Raw genomic sequence first — 19,937 nt, forward strand, 5'->3', positions numbered from 1 at the left:
TCTTCCACCCACTCTTGTCTCAATACGCTGTTGCACCAGAAGCCTTGAAGAGTGGCAGAATTCACCAGGCTCAAGGAGGGGACCTCAGCAAGGGGTGATGCTTTTTTCATCTTAAATGCAACCATGCTGGCTGAATGGACACTTGGAAACCTCTTGACCATATCGCATAATTGCATATATGGTTTGGAAAGGTCTGGATAAATGATGCCTCTTAAACTTCAAAATCTGATAGCTAGGCATTGAAGAGGCATAGAAGAATCATCCTGAGACCCAAATTCCCCTGGTGCATTCACCCCCTCCCAGTTTCTCCAGCATTTCCTTTTCCTGTTGTATGTTGCCTTTGTGAGAATGAGAGGATGCAGGAAAGAAGGTAAAAACCTGCAGCAGAGTTATTTTGAAGAGTGATTTACAAGAGGATTTGGATAGTATTGGAATCACCTGAAAGTTCAGGTAAAGAGTCTGAGGGTTGAGGAAAACAGGCAAAAATTACTGTAACTTGGAAAGATCTAAGAGCATTTCAAACAGTGCTGTCAAACACAGGGTTTGATTTTTGGGTGGTCCTGTGTGGAGCCAGGAGTTGGACTCAGTGATCCTTGTGGATATTCCATGGCTCTGTGATTCTATCTCCTGTAAGACAGACACCAATGGAGACATGGCAACAAAGATTGCCGCAAAGGCCATTGCTTGAGACATATATGCAGAACAAACGTGCTTTGTAAACTGGCTACATACCTGTAGCTTTATCTTTCAAGTCATTCTTTGTGATTTTCATAATTTTTCTTCCTTTCAATTCTCTCCTCATTTTCTGACCTCTGTTCCCAGACACGGACTTATTAACCTTTCTTGAGGAAGCAGTACAAGCAAACACAAATGAGAAGAAGCCACCTCTTTAGGGGTGAGGAAGAACATGGGCAGATGTTTGTCTTGGAGACAGCAGCTGAGGCCAAATACCAGTTCCATTGAAACAGGACAGCGTGCTACCCTTCAAGTCCCCTGTGTTCTCTTCATGGGTAGAATGCACCTCTGCTTTTCAGGATTTAGTCCTCGTTTATTAACTTGAACCTTGGGAGATCTAAGAGAGGTGCATCCCAAAAAACTGATGCCTTGAGGAGAATTAATGTGCTTGTAAGACTTCAGAAAGCAGAAAATGTCAAACTTGGCTACAGCACAATGAGATGGGATACAAATATTTTCCATCAGGCGATATGCTTAAAGACCCAGGGAGGACAGGAAACATACAGAGCATTACAAAACAGCCTTACTAACTTCAAAGAGATCACATTTGGAAAGAGAGGACTACAAGGCAAAATATCTGCCACTTTAGCACCCTTGGACTCAAGTCTACAAGGCCATCCAAATGAGATCACAGGCACAGTCCTAACAGCAGTGAGCAATAGTTGAAATGCCTGTGTAGGATGAGCTTGCTGTTGATCACTCATACCTGGAGCTGGTTGGAAATACTTCTGATAAACTGTGGTGCAGCATGCTGACTCACCCCAACCGTATCACCAGCCGTGCTGCCTGCTTCCCACGGCCCAGGATTCCCAGCTAAGCTGGCAGGCTGCAGCCCTTTGGCAACCAGGATCATTTTGGTTTCAGTATTTTCAAAAGGATACAACTGAACACTATTTCAGGACCACACGGACAGCATTTTTGCTGTGTGCAGAAACTTTTGGAAATATGCCTTTCTGTTCTGAAACAGAAGAACTCTTCCTCTCATCCGGCCCCCAAATTGTAATGCCCATGGGATGGCCATACTGGCATTTGCCTGGCTGTGCTCAGCACCCCCTTCCTCCCCCTTCCCAAGCTGTATGTACTGAACTGACATCATTGAACTCCCAGTTCTGCAGAAGGCTGGAGAGAGATCAGAGATGTGTGACTGAGAGGAGGGAGCAGAAAAGAAGAAGAAAGGGAGGGGGACAGTTGCTTTAATAATGATGCCTTCTTCCCCACTCTGCAAATTTAGCTGCTCTTTTACATAGGGGAAGTAAAGCAGGACTCATTCCTCATGTAAAATAATCCGCATTGCCTTGATTCAGAGCAATTCGTTATCAGAAACTTTTAGAAGAGGAAGAGTGATGTTTGCTACAGGGCCTTCACACAAATTTTACTGTGTTGGTGAAAATCAGCTGATTTTCAGCCAGTTTTGAAGAACTTCCATGCCTTTGTGGATGCAATGCTCACCTGATGTATAGTGCTGTTGAACTGCTGGGATCCTTTGAAGAAGGCCATATAAAAAGGCTGAGAAATTGTTGGTGTTAGAGGTCACCAAAGTACCTGGGCTGTAGTTTGTGGGATGGACACTCAGAAAGAGCAGTGAGGCAGTGGCACAGGCTGCCCAGGGAGGTGATGGAGTCACCGTCCCTGGAGGTGTTCAAGAGCCGTGTGGATGTGGCACTGAGGGACATGGTCAGTGGGCATGGTGGGGGTGGGCTGACGGTTGGATTTGATGATCTTAGAGATCTCTTTCAACCCCAGTGATTCTATGATTCTATGGTTCTGTGGATTCTAGCATCCCTCAGGCTTCTGCCTACCAAGCTGTGGGGGCCAGGAAACCTGCGCCCTTGTACCTGGGATGTCCCTACAGACAGAGACTGCATTTTGAATTGATGGGTTTTGGCCCGGAGGGGGTATGATTCGAGAAAACAGTGGCAATGGCAATATGCAGCTGGCTGGCATAAGCACCATGAAGTGCATCCAGACCTCAGAGCTCCCTAGGGAGTGACATGCAGGCTGCCCTGGGTATAGCTTGCAGGATGGGTCCAGTGCAGTAACAGCAGAGCGTGGTGTGAAGGTTGTAGTAGGATTGCCTCTAAGCTTCCACAGAAAAGATGCAGATGTTCCTGTATTTGGGGCATTTGAAAGTAAAACAGCCAGAGGCATTTTTTACATGCTGCAGGAAGCAATTCTGCATCAGCAGGGAACAGGTCTCTATCTTTTGACAGCCATCCTAGCCTTAGGAAACAGTGTTTATGAAGTCCACAAATCAGACCTAACCCCCTCTCTGCTCTGCAAGCAGGCCATGTTTTAAATCTGTGTATTAGATTTTCTTTCTAAATTGTTTTATCCTCCTCTCACAAACCCAAACAATTCCCAGACAGTGACTCGTGCTGACTAATCCAGTCTGGGAGACTTCTAGGTGTCCCTGTAACTTAAAACCAGAAAACAAGCTTCCTAATTCAGTAGCTAGACATTCCAATGAAGACCTGCAGGTTCTGAGCCTTTATTTTCCTTCTCCTCAGAGTTAAACATGCTTTTATCTGTACGGAGTCTCCCTCCCCCAGCAGGCGAGAGCTGTGATGAGCTGCAGTTTGGACATTCCTTCCCTGAGACGCTGTCCACATTAGGACTTCTGCTCCACAGGGCATCCGGGAGGCAAAGTTAATGCAAGCCCTCAGCAGAGTTAAACAGGGATAAAAGGTGCTGTCTTCCTGCAGCTGGGGGGTGCCTAAGGAGACATGCTCCCGAAGCATCTTACAGACCTGTAAAAAAACCCGTGTTGTAAAAATATAGTGGGACACTGTTAAACAATATTTTTGGCCCATTTACAGTTCTGGACTGAGTCATACTTCAGTGATGTCTGGAAACCACAGTGTCATTACAAGGTCTTCCAGCACTGTAGCAGTGGCAGGGCTGATAGGTTTATAAGCTATGAACGCTGTGAACAAGATCTGTCTCAGAGCAGCTAATACAGAGTTTACAGTCAGTTCTGTGACCGCACACATAGCACCAATACCAGGATTTCTGTGCCTGCTCAGAAAAAGGGTACAACTTCTGGGCACAGTACACTCACCACTCACCACTTGTTTGTCTTGCGTGACAAGCCACTGAAAAGAGGAAAAAAAAAGTCATGTAAACCAAAGGTAACACACCTGTGTTGTCTTTCCAGGACATCTGTGTTGAGTCGTATGGTGCCTTTCAGGCGTATATTATTTAATATGCTGCTTTAGCTCTGAAGCCTGACTCCAGAGGGAGTGGTTTCCTTATTGCACAAGTCAAACAAAGCAGTGCAGAGAACACCCACGACAATGGCCTTTATAATTAAAGCCCGTCAAAAGCTGTCAGACAGGGTGTAAGGGTAGAACAACAAGTCAACAACTGTGTGGGTTCACCCTGCCAGCCCCTCCTCTCACAAACAGCAGCCTCCAGCCTTTGTATTCCTCACCTTTTTGCTCTTCTTCCTCCCCCTCAAAAAAGGTGGGGCTGAGCTGGCCTCTCTCAGCTGCCGAAGGAAGGCACGGCCAAGCCACTTGCCCTGCAGGGATGCCCAGGGGCAGCTCCTCGGAGAGCAGAGGGTCCAGGGAGGGTAGCTGCCTCTGCTTCCTCCCCTCGCCCTGCGGAAAGCAGGTAACATCGGTCTGCACTGGAAGGGAGTGGTGGAACTTGTGCCTCACGTCAAAGTGGCCATTGCAGTCCTCTGCCTTCTGCTCCTATATGAAATGGAAACTCTGCTCATACGTCCTCTCTATAGCCTTCAAAATCTAGCTACAAATATTTCTGCTGAGTTGCCCTTGGGCGTAATATTTTTGGTTTTTGTTTTGACTGTTGCTGTTTGTAGCTTCTCTTCCTGCTGTGTTGAAGTAGAAAACAAAATAAATCCGTGCTCTGCTTGATCATCCACCTCTGAAGAAGTGCTCCTGTGTTTCACGGATAAGGAGAAAAATCTTTGTGGTAGACCCTTGCGAAAATGTAGGTGCGACACTGTTAGGATAATGTGGGATTGTGCCAGAACGAAATGTCATGTGCTCATACTGAGCAGTAATCTTGTAAGAGGCATGCGTTAGCTCAGCCTAAAGGGGTTAGAAAGAGGTTAGAAAGTGAAGTGCTTGGAATTCAGTAACTGTTTTCTCATAGTCCCTTGATCCCAATTTTAAAATGATAATATGACTTATCATTTGAGAGATGGAATGCTACCTGACAAGATGTTAGAAGAATTATACCTGTAATAGTATGCTCTGCAGCTTGTTTTTCATCGAGATAAACAGATGAAAGTTAATCTTTGTATACGTATGTTATTGTATAGAAGTAGACTACTGAAAACTTTTTTAGTATGATGCAATGTACTCTGTCAGGCCAATACTAGCAAATTTTCTAAGTATGAATAGATACAGAGGCTTTCAGATTGAACTTTCATTATCGACTCTTTTTTTCTCTTTTTGGAAGCTCGATTTCTCCTTTATTAATGTTTTGTTAGCACTACTGTTTCATTATTTACTTAAAGAGAGAAAAAAACCAACAATGTATCTCAAAAGTGGCATGACCTCCAACTATCTGTTTCAGTGCTCCTAAAATAAGGTTCAACTCAACATTATCAAAAAGGATCCAACCCAAGAAGCATAAAATGAAGGAAGAAAAATAACAGATATAGGAAATTTTAGAGCATTCAAGAATTTAATCAAGATGTTGGAGATACAATTCAATTACCAAGTCTCTGTACATGCAAAATCTCATCTGAGTCATGTTTTGATGGTCCTATTGGATAGCAAGACAAGTCATCCCGCATCATAAAAATGTCATTTAATGTTAAAAAAGCAAAAAATAGATTAAAACAAAAAAAAAAAGCATGGAAATGTATTTTTGATGTTGTGAGTGATACACTCAGTATCCTTTCCTGATGGCTACTTTTCCTCTGACAGTTGGTTTCTCCCTGATGAAAGAACGCACCAGGCCAGTGTGCATACTTGTCAAACGTTTTATTTGTCATTCACACTAATTATGATATTGAATTTACAGAGGAAACTGTGGTACAAAGAAAGAAAGAAAGTCTTCATTAGAACTAACGCAGCAGTCCAGCTGCTCTGCGTGCTAGTTGTAATGAGTTTTCCCGTGGCACTGGACACAGCCATCCGTATGTACAGCAAGAGTCTACTCTGATGTGGTATCTAGAAACTTTCTGTAGCAGGGGAAAAATCTACTCTATTCTCTTTTCCTATCTGACTCCAAAAAACAGCAGCCCCCCACTTCCTACCCCCTGAAGAAAAATCCCCTGTGATCAAAAACAAAAAAGCAAACTTCCAGAACCTGGTAGTTTCCCCTTCTGGAAATGTTCAGCATGACAGTGTCAAAGGAAAATGTGACTGTTCCAGTATGCTGTCGCATCTGGTTTGTAAACAGATCCAGTAAATGCCGAATGAACATGCTTTGATGCCGTCCTGATAGGAGTGCGTCTCCCACTGTGTCCTCCCCTCTGACTTGCCATGCCGCCCCCTCAGACTGAAAGTTTGGTTTTTGTTTGAAAGAAAGTGTGTAACTGTCATACCCAGGATACCACAAATAGCCCACAGATTTTTGCACATTCATTTCTCCCCTACCACAAAAAAAGTGAAGAGTGTTGAATAGAGACCATGCTATAACTGTTTACAAAAGTGAATAAAATGTAGTTAATCTCGAAGCCTAAAATAACTAATTTGGAAAGAAATAAGTCTCACTACAGTATTTAAGCAAACAAAGGTAAGTTCATTAAAAACACAGAAAAAATGAAAATAAAAAGCGGAGTAATTACAAGCACTAAATATTTCGCTATGAAGCTTTTGAAATCTATTTACATACATAAATACAAGTAACTCTGTCGATGCAACCCTCTTAGGACAAGGAGAAAAATGCCAAGTGATCAGTACTGACCAAGCAAGGTTAACAAAAATAAAATATGAGAATGTTAACAATGCAGGAAAGCAAGAAAGTGTTCTGCCCAAATCGAAAATGATCCATTTATCCTGAATCTTCAAATACACAAATGGAGAAGGTCATCCAGAAAGCAGTAACGAATGTTTCAAGAGCGCAGGCAATTCGGAACACTCTGACAAAGACTGTGGGCCATTTGGAGGAAACCGTTTTTCTCCTTTCCAGAAGTTTATTTGGCATAATTCTGCAAGTAAAATCCTTAGTAGCGGCAACGCTCCCTGTGTCTGCCTCCTCTTGCACTAAAGCTCCTTGACTTTGCTCTGGAAGCCAAACGAGAACTCTGGAAGTGAGCAGAATTGCTGAGAGCAAAGTAAGGGGTCTTAATGCAAACAGGAGTTCGGCCCTATGTTTACTTTGGAATTGCTCGACGAGGCTGCCTCTGGACAACAAGCTGTGTCTTGTGAGAGGAACACACAAGTTGATAGTAGGGACTGCCACTAACTGCATGTCGGTAGGGAAAGGAGCCTAAGGCACTCTGCTGACTGCGACTTGCAAAGGGAAGCACAACCGTGCTATTCCATTCAGCAACTGGGATGATAAAACTATATAAATATATATATATTACATATAAAAATATATACTCATACACTATAATTTGGAGGCATGTGAATGGGGGAAGTGTTTTACCTAACTGTCCTCTTTCTGCCTGCCAAGTGCTGTTTAGATATGAGAGGAATGACACAAGAGCATCTTTACAGCCTCAGAGATCTTTGCTGTCCTGAGCGGGACAGGGGATGGCTACAAAAATAGAGATTTGAGTAAACTGTGGTGTCTCATAAGCACTTGTGTGAATACACTGTAGCCCACGGTGATTAAACAGACTAATTGCAGGGGATAATAAACTTAGATTTTCCTCTGTAAGCGGGGCACTGCATTGTTCTGTGTTTGACGTGCACAGAGAGGTATAGACTCAGGAGTTGCTGGCAGTGATCGCGGGTGAGGAGGTGGGAATTCCCATGTTTTGGTTGTGTTTCAGAAAAGGGGTTGGTGCTGTGACCAGCTCCACACTTTCTCCAACTGTTCACACCAGGGAGCGTAAAATTAAACTTCCACTTCAGGGCAGGTATGAAGAAAGTAGATGTATAACCATAAGAGATGTTAAACATTAGGCCTGACTGCTGGGCTGGCAGATGCGGCCTTCCCCTCCCTGATGCCTTAGTTTCAGGAGGGGATAGTACAACACTATGGGCTTAAACAGGCAAAATCTTTGGCGGAGAGCAGTGGTGGCTGTGGGGAGAGACTGACATGGGAGAGTCCTGACCACAGAAGCCTCACCTCTGCCACTGGGCTGGAGTCACCCGGCCACCGGCAGCTGTGCCCTGTGGGGAGGCCTGCGGCTCCTCTGCAGTTCCTCGCCCTCACCTTCGGGTTCCCGCTCGCAGTACTACGCACTTGGGTGGTCCAGTCACAAGGCAGACGTGAAAGCTGTGCTCAGTGGGGATTTAAACTGCATGGTGACAGAGAAGGCGTAAAACGGATTCTGCAACAGAGCTACTGTTAAGTGAGGAAGGACTTTTTTTAGGCTACTGATGAGGTGAGATTCCAACTATGTAAAATGCCACAGCAGGTAGGGTCTCTCTATTTCCATATTCAGCAAGGTCTCCGTACTTCCAAAATGCATTTTTAAGTGTTCTAATATTGGTTTTGATGCTTTCTGCCTTTTTTGATCAGAGCAAACTCTAGAAAATGATAAATTATATTATGCTAAATAAAAGCACGAGGCCATGTATGTATTTTGGCAGAACCATTTTGAACTTTTGCTGAGATCTCTTGAAACACTCCCTTTTTTCTGCACAAAAATGACCTTGTCGACAATGCAAGTTCTTCAATTTGTAACTTTTCAATACCAAAGTGCTACTGCATCTGACTTAAACAAAGAAGCAAAATCATATATAAAAAAAAGAAAACTTGAAAAACAAATGGTTTTAAATAAGTCCAGCTGTTCTGCTGCCTGCAGCCAAGGATCTTTTTAATTTGAATCCTTTTAATTTTTTTTTTTAAACATCAAACACTGATCTGAAGTCCTGCTTTCAAATACTCTCTGAGTTGACCTGCAATTGTTTCACTCATTTAAGACGTACATTAAATAATAATCGGATCATTTGGAACGCACACTTGTCAACATCAGCAGTCTGTAATTAATGAGTAGTACAACAGCTGCGTTCAGACCAAACCCTCAAATAAAATAGTGCCATAAACTTTACAGTGACATCTGATATGTTTGTGCTGTAACGATGGGCAATGATGACAACTCTGTATTAACATGCTCCTAGTACAGGCTGTGCATATTTGCTACAGGACCAAATAGTTTGCGCATGGGTTTTAAATCTCCTTCCTCTTCCCTCAAGATACGGTGATGGAAGAACCATTAAGGCCCCTTCTTTTCTGGCCTGCTTTCCAGATGAACTTGACTCTGTTCAGTCTGAGTTATTTTGTGATGCATGAATTGATCTGTTTTCCAGTACACTGGAACATGGCTCTTGTACTGCACAGAAATCTTGGCTCCGTTGAGCTGGGAGCAAGTCTCACACTGACTCTATCAGAGTCTTCTTCACTTCACTCCTGCCATGCTAACTATGTGTTGGCTTTTGATTTGAAAGACTATGAGGCCTCTAGCAGAGTTGTTTAGGAAGCCGAGGGAAGCTCAGCACAGAACAGGGCTGTATGGGGACTCATGTAGTTGAGGGAGTATAAAAGTCTGCCTTATGATATAGGTACCTCCTGAGTACTGATCCTGAGTGTCACCACTGGTGATGAAGGAAAAATGAGGAAGGGGTGCGGAGAGACAATTCCACTGAGGAGGAAGGCACACTGCCTTCATGGGGACTCTGACGCCTCAATTGTTTCAGCGGGAGTGGGGCATCTAAACAGCTCTGAGACTCTGGACTCACTTAGCTGAGTAAAATGAAAGGGAGATAATTGTAAACAATATTTCTAGGTAATTAGGAAGTCACTTTACCCATCGTTATTCCAGCCTTTTTCAATGTGATAAATTTGACTTTGGCTGCTACCAAAAAAGGCAATTGCTGATCTTTTTAATATAGGCATATTTAAATAATAATAGTATCAACAAATAAGAAAAGTCTAAATATCAAGCATAAATATCAATGAACTCATCAAAGTAGTACAGTAGTTGAAAATGACCCAAGGCTGTAGCCGTTGTATTAAAAAAAAGTCCAAGAGAAAAAAAGTTAAATTAACTCATTGAAAAAGGGGCTGATTCTTTCAGTTGACAAAGCAAGAAAGAAGCAAGCGTGATTAAAACAACGTCAAAAAGTAAAATCTCTTTTGTTTTGCGATTTATAAGGTGCCAAGAGAAATTAAACAAATTAGATGCAAAGCAGGATGAGTTGCATCCTTTAAAAAAATAAACAAACCCAAACCAAAAAAAAAAAACCCCAGCAATAAAACATTCCATATTCTTTGGAATATACAACATGGTTAAAAAAAAACAAAAAGGAAAGACTGAAGTCCAACATATAAAACCTCTCATTCACAGCATTGCTAAAACAGAAGCGTTCACAGTTTCCCTCTGGGAATCTTCCTATACTTCCTTATAGTTAATATGTCCATAAGATGCAGTAAACTCATTAAGTTTCTGTTAGGTCTTAAGTCTTAAAAACAGAAGTGAACTGAAACTCTCTTTAGGGCTGTGGAGACCTTCAAACCTGGGCATGTTTGAAAGCCACAGGCCTGGAAACAGCCTGGATATCTTCCTACCCACCCTCACTACCTACAGGCCACCAACCTGAATGTCCTTCTTTCCAGAAGCTCAGCCCCCCGGGGGGTACCTTGCTGGCGTGGCATCACTTCATCAGCCCCACAGCTGGCCCAACACGTGCCACTGCTCCTGGGACCGCTGACTTCTGGAGAGTTTGCTTCTGGAAGTGATGTATGAACATGGCAGGGCCCACAAGCAAGACAGGTGTTTATGGGATACCTACAGGCATCGGTAAATCGAAAGCACGTTAGTCCTGGCCCACGACTACTTAAAATGCATTCAGTATGGCCTCCAAACCGCTTCCTCTAGCCTTGCAGTGGTACCCATGTTGGTTGGGGAGTTGCTGTGGCTCCCTTCTGCCTCAACCACATCGCTTTGGTTGGGAAGGTTGGGGTTGAGGAGTGTCGATCCTGTGGAAGCATTGGTGCAAGGGGGGTGGATGCGCGGGGGGGACCGGTCTCCTCCTGAGATCATGGAGAACTGATAGGATCCGGCAGAGGCTCCGTAGTAGAGGTGGTACGAAGGTGAGCTGGTCTGAAATGGGCTGCCTTGGGCCTGAGAGGAGCCGGGGTATGGAGGTGGGAGGTAAGTGTGGTATCTGGTGGCCGTGGACATAGCAGACATACCGATCCCTATCCCCGAACTGACGGGTGTTGGCGTGTAGGTGAACGCTCCTGGGTAGTGCATCCGAGGATCAGAAATGGAAGGGAGCGCGGAGAAGGAACGGTCGATCCCCACTCTGGGGTCACTGAATGCCGTCAAGTCAGAAGCACCTGGATTGCAGGGAAGGAAGGCAGAGACTGTCAAACAGGCAAAGCAGAAATTCACCTCTGCAAGGCAATAATCAACATCAGAACCCTGCTCCACAATTAACTACAGCAGTGTTGCCACGGGAAGAACTGAGCTATCTGTCACCCCATCTCTAACACACAGTGCTGGCAGGTCTGGATGTTTTGGATTAACTGCAGTAAAGCAGCAATTAAAGAGGAGTGCCAAGCTCTCACCATGTTTTGTAGGTGTATGTGCTCGCTCACAGAGACCTTACAGCACATGCAACTTACACTTCCAGAGTGCCCTCATCCTCAGCAGGTGGGTGGGGAACATGGATGCAGATCTCAGCCTTCTTGCTCAGAATCACGAGTCACCACAGACACTGACAGGACCTAAATACGAATTGTTCGGCTTCTGCGTAGTCTCTCCTTGCTCCCAGTTTTATTTGCTGACTCAAACGGGATCCTCATTGGAGCACACACTGTCCTTTCAAAATACACAGGCGAGGTCTACACACACAGGCTTGGGCCAGCTGTTAGCACTTAGCAGCACAGTTCCACACTGACTCTTGACGCTACCACAGTCAGAAAAAATCAGGTTCATTTGAGGTCTTTGTATGTGGGTCTTCATATAATTTCTACATAGTTGTTATTAACTTCCAAAAATCTTGGCTGTAGTAAGTATATAAAAAAGGACAACAGCAATGCCTTTTGAAAGCAGAAAGCTACATTTGGGAGTTGGGCTTTTTTTCCCCTTTCATTTGTACTAGAAACTTTTCTCATTCTGCTAAGTGAGCTTTTTATAGGACGGTCAAACTATGCTCTGTTTTGTATGACACTAGTGAAAAGATGCCTAGTCCCACCATCTCCTTCCCTGACGTGCAAGGATTAAACAAGCAGAGCAGATAATGGCCTCTCTAGAAAGGATCTACATCATGACTCAGATTAATGGAAGGTGTCAGTCCCTAGAGCTAGCAGCTACGCGTGATTAAAATTACTACAATCATAATTAAGAAAAAATGTTTCCAGAAGACAACTTCTTCTGTCAGACAAGGTGTGGAGTCTGCAGAAGAGGAGCCATACGCTGAAGGAAATACTCATGAGAAGAAGCAGAGGGAAAACAAAGCTCTTGGCTCCGGCCAATTTTAAAGCTAGAGCAGACACACTCCAGCGCCAAGCTCTGAAACCTCGTCAGCTGCACAGCCAGCACTCTTTGATGAATTTATATGAATTTCTTAGAAAAGCTCTGACGCATGCGATATGCTTCCTTTTTGAGTTTGTCTTCTGTCTTTTTTACTTCTGGAAGATCAGTTGGACCCCTGAACACACTTTCTTCCCCCAAACCCCGGCACCTTTAGATTTAACATGGTAAGACAAACCATGGTGTGGAATGGTAGGAGCTTGAGGGTAGCTAAGGCCAAAGGTGACATCTGACAACCTGCCAGCTTTTAAATGGTGCTTCCACACCTCATTCCTGAGAAAGGAATCAAACTTCTTAAAACTGCCTAGACACATCACTTGCCAGAGGAGGGCTTCTTCTGCCTAGTTTGGCAAAAAGCAGAACAACAACAGTTAATGTCAAGGTGTTTCAAGTACGTCTGATATCCTTTGTCTTTTGAGGCACCATGTCTAAAATTGCTCCAACTTGCTGTTTGTTTTGACAAGAAAAATGTTTTTTTAAAGTAAAAACCTTAATGAAATATGTTTTACTTGAAAATTTCTTATAGGTAGGAAGATCTTTTTTCTTCCTGCTCAGTTTCCTCCTTTTCTGCATTTGTTCCAGTGGAAAGGAGTGTACAAGGAGGGAAACACTGGGGAAAAAGTAAAAAGTGTTTCAGTGAAAAATGTGGATTTTTACAGACTTCCTTTAAAGCAATATATATTTTTTTTTCTTAAATTTTCTCCCACAAAAAAGGTGCCTGCTTTTTTCTGCTAGCTCTAAGATGTGATTAGCACCCAGATCTAACAAATAGGGTGCTTTTTGGTGGGCATCATCCACGTGACTTCTCCAAATCACGGTTCTACATGTCAACAGTAGGACAGGCTGAAAGCTCATTTCAGTGATTCTCTCTGATGTAAGAAGAAGCCCTGATTATTCACATGGCCAGAGATTATACTTTTTGAAAAAGCCATGTGCAAGGTTGGTTTATATGTCTCTCGTTCATCTCAGAAAAACTCCTGCTATTGAACACACACATATTGGTTCAATATGTGGCGTTAGAGTCAGCAGATGGTCAGCTGAGCACGGTGCAAACCAGGGGGGTAGCTTTCACTTCCACGCTGTATTTTTATGTTGGCTTGTAAAGCTCTGCAGTACAATTTCAGAAAGATGTAACAAGACAGTACAGTGCAACACTTAAAATGTCAAAAAACACCATCCTGCACGCAGTGTGTCCACCCATAATCTGCTGTACTCTGGCCTGAATTTAGAGAGAGGGAAGGAAAGAGAATTGAAGTATCTGTGGCATTCATTTCTTGGCAGATATGACAGTTCCCCAGCTATCTCAACTATTTTTATAGTTCCAGACATCTTCAAAGTGCTACTTTCTCCTGTTTCTTTTTCTTTTGACAACACTGTGTTGGGACCCAAACCTTATTTCCTCACTCTTTGCACAAATCCCAGACAACCAGTTGAGATGGCTCTCTGCAGAGGGCTCAGAATATGCTTCACCAGCAGTGGGGAAAAGCTGGTGGTGCAGCAGCACCCGAGGACACAGTGACCGCTGCGTGGGCATCATGATTTGCAGAGGCTCACCTGAGAGGCGGCTGGAAAGCTCTGCGGTGAGGGACGTCATGCCGCTGGCCCTGCCAGGCGATATCGGCGTGGCAGGGTGCACTGAGGGGGTCGCGATGGAGCCCAGGTACTGGTAGGACTGGTCGTAGGACCACGGCGGGGACGGCTGCACTTGCCTCGTGTCTGCAATGAGAAAGAGACCTATAGGCTGATTCGAATGATAAAACTTTGTGATATCCAAGATGTGAACCGAACCACCTGGTGGATGTGGAAACTTACACGGCATCCTAATTACATTTCGGTTCCATAATCCCCTTTGCCAAGAGACCTGCAGACGAGCTGCTTCCTCAGATACTATTTGTACATCTGTGAGTTTTGACTGCTTCGTTTTTTTCTTGTGAAGCTTTTTACTATTTCATGTTGTTGGTGGGAAGTGAAAAGCGGTCAGGCAAAAGGCTTTGCCAGGTGAAAAAAACTGCTCATTACTGAGATCCATTAGTATTTCAGGCTGTGCACTCACAGCCCTTTTTGCCAAACAGACATGTCCTGCATGGCACCATGAAGACAAAAATACTGCACTGGGAGTGCTTCTGTGCAAGCTTCTAAGTAGAGAGAGCAAAACAAGATGGAAATGTGCCAGCGTGGGAGAGACAGAGGGAGTGAAGCTCATCTCCTCCAGAAGGCAGATTCCTAATTGGAGGAACAGGACTGGGGGAATTTGACTTCCTCCATCTTTCGAAAATCTCAGCCTGAATTAAATGAAGAGGCATTTTGTACATCTTTTTTTGGAATTTATTATGTATAACAAACAGAAACACAACACAGAGGGATGGGTGCATCTATTAGCCATGGCTGAACTTCAGAAACAGGAACCCCTACGCAAACTCTGGAACTGCTAAGCTGAAAATGCAGATGCCCTGTGCGTACAGGCTTTCAGGAGAAACTTCTGGTTCTTGGAAGAAAAATCTGAAACTGCATAGATTTACTTAAATATAGAAAACCATGAAGCTATTATTTTCTAGCCTCGAGATGTTTGAAATCAAAGATGCATAGCTGGGAGTTTGTCCAAACCAGTTGCACCAACGTAGAAACAGCTCTCTTTTGCTTATTTAATATTTGCATATGAAACTGGCATTTTTGAGTGTATAGAAATGTCTAGTTTTTGCACAACTCAAAGTGAGAAAGATTCCTCCTTCCCTTGCCTACCCACAACATTTTTTACTTTTTTTAGCATAATCTTTTTCCATATTCTTCAGCACTATGCACAGTCTCCCGCAGCTCCATCTAGCTAATTGTCTTTTTGAAACAAGCCAATGTTGGACGGACTGCATTCAGATAAAACTGATACCAGCACGGAAGGGATATTTCCCAAGTCTGAGATGAAGGACTTTGATCTTCCATCAGAAGGCCCATCTGGAAATTATTATTTTGTTGTGCTTTATGGAGATGAGTTTTACATTTTGTTTGTTTCACCCGTTTAGGAAGGAAGATTTATACTAAACTTGGAGCCTTTCAAAAATAGCTAGCAAAGGCAGTTGCAGAATAAAATAAAGTCTACTAAAGATTTTTCTGCCGAGTAACATGTTCAAAATCAGATATTATTAATATTTAATGTTTTTTCAGGCAGACTTCCTTAAAAATAGATTCAGTTGACTCACGTTGTTTTAAAAGCAACATTCAATTGCATTAAATGGACTTTAGTAGCAACAAACAAAAAGGCATAGGCACAAAGCCCGCAGTGTTCTGAACTGTAACATCACCTTGTTGTTAATGTATAGCCAGTGCTTATTAAAGATGACATGGAAAGAGACGGGGGAATTCAGTCTCTAGGGGTACCGTTAGGATAAATACCACAAAGCTTCAGAACAGTGAACTTTGTAATGGCCTGACCCCACGTATTTTAGTTATAGAATGGGGTTAATTACATGTGGTTGGATATTGGGAAGCCTTTCTCAGAAAGAGCGGTGAGGCAGTGGCACAGGTTGCCCAGGGAGGTGGTGGAGTCACCGTCCCTGGATGTGTTCAAGAGCTGTGTGGATGTGGCACTGAGGGACATGGTCAGTGGGCACAGTGGGGGTGGGCTGGCGGTTGGACTAGGTGATCTTAGAAGTCTTTTCCAACCTTAATAAGTCTATGGTTCTATGACTCCCTTACTTCAGTGTCAGTCCCACTGGTTTCCATTCATCAGCTCAGCTGAGTGCCGGAGCCATGATATGTGCACTGGAAGCACCCAGCCTGTGTAGAGGCTCTGCAGAGGTGGTCCCTGCTTGAGGCCTTGTGGGAGCCAAGACTGCTCTCCACCACCTCTCTCAAAGGGCTTTGCCCAGCTCTGTCACTGCAGAAGGAGGTTCCCGTTGAGGCCATGGCCTCTCTGTTTTCCTGATTTGTCAGGAGGGAGAACGCTCCGCACTGCTCCTGTTTTCCCTGCTTTGTGGTGGAAGGGAAGCTGTTTTTCAAGTGAGGAGCTGTGGAGTACATCCCAAAGTTGGCCGTGTCCCCAGTATTTGTTCTTGTTTGTTTTGCAGCTGAGTGCCTTTGACTGGAAATGTTTTATCACTTGCTAGCAGGTCCTCAGCTCCCAGCACTGAAGGGAAGAGGGGAGAAGTCACTGCCACCCACCCTTGTTTGTCAGCCTGGGGCATGACACGCTGCCTGTTCCCTTCTGTTACAGTCTTCCATTGGCTGGCAGGGCAGCTCTACCTTTCACTTTTCCCTTGTCTCTTCCATTGCCATGGCTCTTCAGGACAGGGCTATGGGTCTGTCCTGTACCTTGCTCAGTATGGCTCCTGGTTAATAAAACAGCCCCTGGAGCAATAAGCACCCAAACAGCGTAAGAATATGCAGGAAAAGCCACAGCAGCAGTGGCAGTGCCAGAAAGGGAAGCAAGACCTTGTCACAGATTTACTAAGCGTGGACAGAACTAAATCAAAATACAATCTCTTCTTGTTCTGTGCTACCACAATTAGCCTTGTGCTGTGTCCAGACCAGAGACTGAGTAATGGACCAAACACATGCCTGCTAACATCCAGAGAGAGACTACCAGGGCACCTGACCTGCCTCCTCCATTTACTATCATTACCAACCCCTGGGGTATTTGCAGCAGTGACAGCCAGCCAGAGAACCCCCATCATTAATCTCACAATCCCATTAAGTCTGTCATAAGTGAAAGTTCTACCGATCAATTCTACATCTTGTTACCTGTATTCCCAGTCCCTGTATTTGCTATTAGATACTAAAGATCAGCTTTTTGACATCAGGTTGGTTAAGCTGCAATCTATTCAGCGATGTTAATACAGCATATTATGTTACACACACACACATGAAAGCAGGTTATACTGACTGATCCCAAGCATCACTCTCAGAGCTGTTTAATAACAAGTGGAGAAAAGTATCACAGAATCACAGAATTTTAGGGGTCAGAAGGGACCTCTGGAGATCATCAGGTCCAACCCCCTGCTAAAGCGGGTTCCCTACAGGAAAGCAGGTCTTGAATATCTCCGGAGAAGGAGACTCCACAGCCTCTCTGGGCAGCCTGTACCAGTGCTCTGTCACCTTCACAGTAAAGAAGTTCTTTCACATGTTCAGATGAAAATTCCTATATTCCAGTTTGTGCCCGCTGGCCTCTGTCACGTTTCTGGGCTCCACTGAAAAGAGCCTGGCCCCATCCATCTGACTCTTGCCCATTAGATATTTATAAAGAGTGATGAGATCTCCTCTCAGCCTTCTCTCCTCCAGGCCGAGCACCCAGGTCTCTCAGCCTTTCCTCATAAGGGAGGTGCTTCAGGCAGTAGCATTTTTATGGCAGCATTTCAGCACTGAGAGGCAGATTCAGCTCCCAGTAAAGGCAACGGCTGCACTTCCAACAGCTTTACCAGGATCTGGATCAGGGGTCTCAGACAGTGATGGGATTTTCGTTATTTGCTTTTCTTCAGTATTTGCTCTACCCTAAATTGAACTGGAATGGGTGTGAATTTGGCACAGAACTAGGCTACTCAAAAAAAAAAAAAAAAAAAAAAAAAAAAAGAGAGAGAGAGAAAAGAAAAAGAAAAAATGAAAGACAACGAGCCCTTCGTGAGCCTACTGCTCCCTTCTGTTTTCTGCTTTCCAAATAGGGATGTACTTCTAAGAAGCAGGCAGCCTACCACAAGGAACTGAATGTGTGAGTTTGCGTGGCTGAGGTTATTTGAGTGAAAATACGCTGAAAAGAGAGGAGAGAAGCTTCCCCGCTCCGAATAATTGTGGAGAGATTTGCAGGGAGATCTCCTTCAACATAGGGAAATAACAGAGCGGCAGGCCCACGCCGTCTTAGAGCCGAGCAGAGCTCCAAAATCATTTTAAAGCAGATAAGAATAGCACGAAACCAAAGAGGTTGCTCCAGTTGGTGAGCTGTGCCCAGTTCTCCCGGTATTTCTCCCATTAGCAAGTACTTTCCATTTCTGCATTTTATGGTGTGAGAAAATATATTTAAAACATGAAAACAGTTATTAATTGCAATAAAGCACTCCAGGGCGAGAATTATGGTGCAATAATTCACACCTTGCTGCCTAGTCACTAGCTCTTCAGCCTCGAGCCTCATGCCTAACAAGCTATTAAGCAGAAAGTATGGAACCGTCTTTCATGCCTCGTCATGTTTTACTGCCACGAAAAGGTTGTGTTCGGCTCCTTTTAAAAACTTGTAATTAAGCTGTACAAACGTTGCATAACGCTTAATAGCTGAACGAAACGAGCTCCGGTGTGAGACGCTCTCCCCGTCTCGGGGATGCTGCTGGCGGTCCCGGCGCTCCGCATTCCCGACAGGGAGAAGGCAGCGCTGTGCTGGGGCAGGGCCCGGACGGCAGGTGGCGGTGCGGGGCCGCACGGAGCCCGGCACGGAGCCCGCGCGGAGTTCCGTACAGCCCAGCGGCCCGGCCACAGCCCCGCGCAGCCCGCGGCGCCCAGGGGGTGAAGTCGGGGAGGGCCGCAGCGGAGCCTCGCACAGAGTGTCCTTCTGCCTGTGAAAGTGGTCCTGAGGCCACGCAAATCGCTGGGCCGTAAGGAAGTCGTAGACTCAGAGAATCACAGAAAGGTTCGGGTTGGAAGGGAGCCCAAAGTCCACCCAGCTCCAACCCCTGCCGTGGGCAGGGCTCCCCCCCACCAGCTCAGGCTGCCCAGGGCCCCATCCAACCTGGCCTTGAGCGCCTCCAGGGATGGGGCACCACAGCTTCTCTGGGCAGCCTGTGCCAGCGCCTCACTGCACTCTGAGTGAAAACTTCCCCCCTGACATCTAACCTAAATCTCCCCTCTTTTAGTTTAAAACCATTCCCCCTTGTCCTATCATTATCAGACTGTGCAAAAAGTCATTCCCCCTCCTGCAATGTCCTGCAGAGCTGTTTGTGTGTGCTTTAAAAAGCAAGGCCATGCACTTTCACCCCCCAGTAGAGCACCCAGCTGCTGTCAGGCACCCAGGAGGCATCAATCAGTGCCATTTGGGCTGCACTGGTTGGTACTGCCAGCTCAGGACGCTGCTTCAGACAATAGTAAAATATTTGTTCCTATCACCTCATCCTTTCTGTATAACAAATGAAAGTCCATTGTAGACTGCCTAAAACATTGTATATTCATAGATTCATAGAATCGTTTGAGTTGGAAGGGACCCCTAAAGGTCATCGAGCCCAACTCCCCTGCAATGAACAGGGACACCTACAGCTACATCAGCGAGATATTCTATTCATAAAGTAATACTTAAAACTTTAAGCTTCCAACTCAAACCAGATAACAGGTCCCACTGCACCTGTGAGCCAAAAAGGTTATGTGCTGGGCTGGATCCCACGCACCTGCCAATGTGCCCTCGCTCCCAGAGCAGAGCAGGCAGCTCTCTGCGCATCACCACAGCTGGGACACTGCTGCCAGCTCCCAGCTGGTTGCCGCGTGGCCAAGGCTCAGGGTGATGCAGCACGCTGCTGGGAGCTGCGGAGGAGCAGCAGGATGTGAGTCAGGAAGACAGAGCCGAAGGGTGCGAGGCAGCAGGTACGCCTTGAGTCAGCCAGGCCCT

The 19,937-nt window shown here is 45.0% G+C and overlaps 1 protein-coding gene across 2 annotated transcripts in view; it reads right to left on the bottom strand.

Moving 5' to 3' along the window:
• RUNX1 (runt related transcription factor 1) overlaps window positions 5,679–19,937 on the bottom strand; it is a 156,280-nt gene continuing 142,021 nt past the window's right edge. For both annotated transcript variants that reach the window (XM_021405077.1, XM_021405076.1), the window contains 2 exons: window positions 13,928–14,089; window positions 5,679–11,175 (listed from right to left, as the gene is read on the bottom strand). In XM_021405077.1, the coding sequence (XP_021260752.1) occupies window positions 10,682–11,175; window positions 13,928–14,089 (656 nt within the window). In that variant the 3' untranslated portion in view covers window positions 5,679–10,681. The remainder of the gene's footprint in view (window positions 11,176–13,927; window positions 14,090–19,937) is intronic.

Source organism: Numida meleagris, chromosome 1 (genome assembly GCF_002078875.1).
Source record: "Numida meleagris isolate 19003 breed g44 Domestic line chromosome 1, NumMel1.0, whole genome shotgun sequence".
Classification (NCBI taxonomy): Eukaryota; Metazoa; Chordata; class Aves; order Galliformes; family Numididae; genus Numida; species Numida meleagris.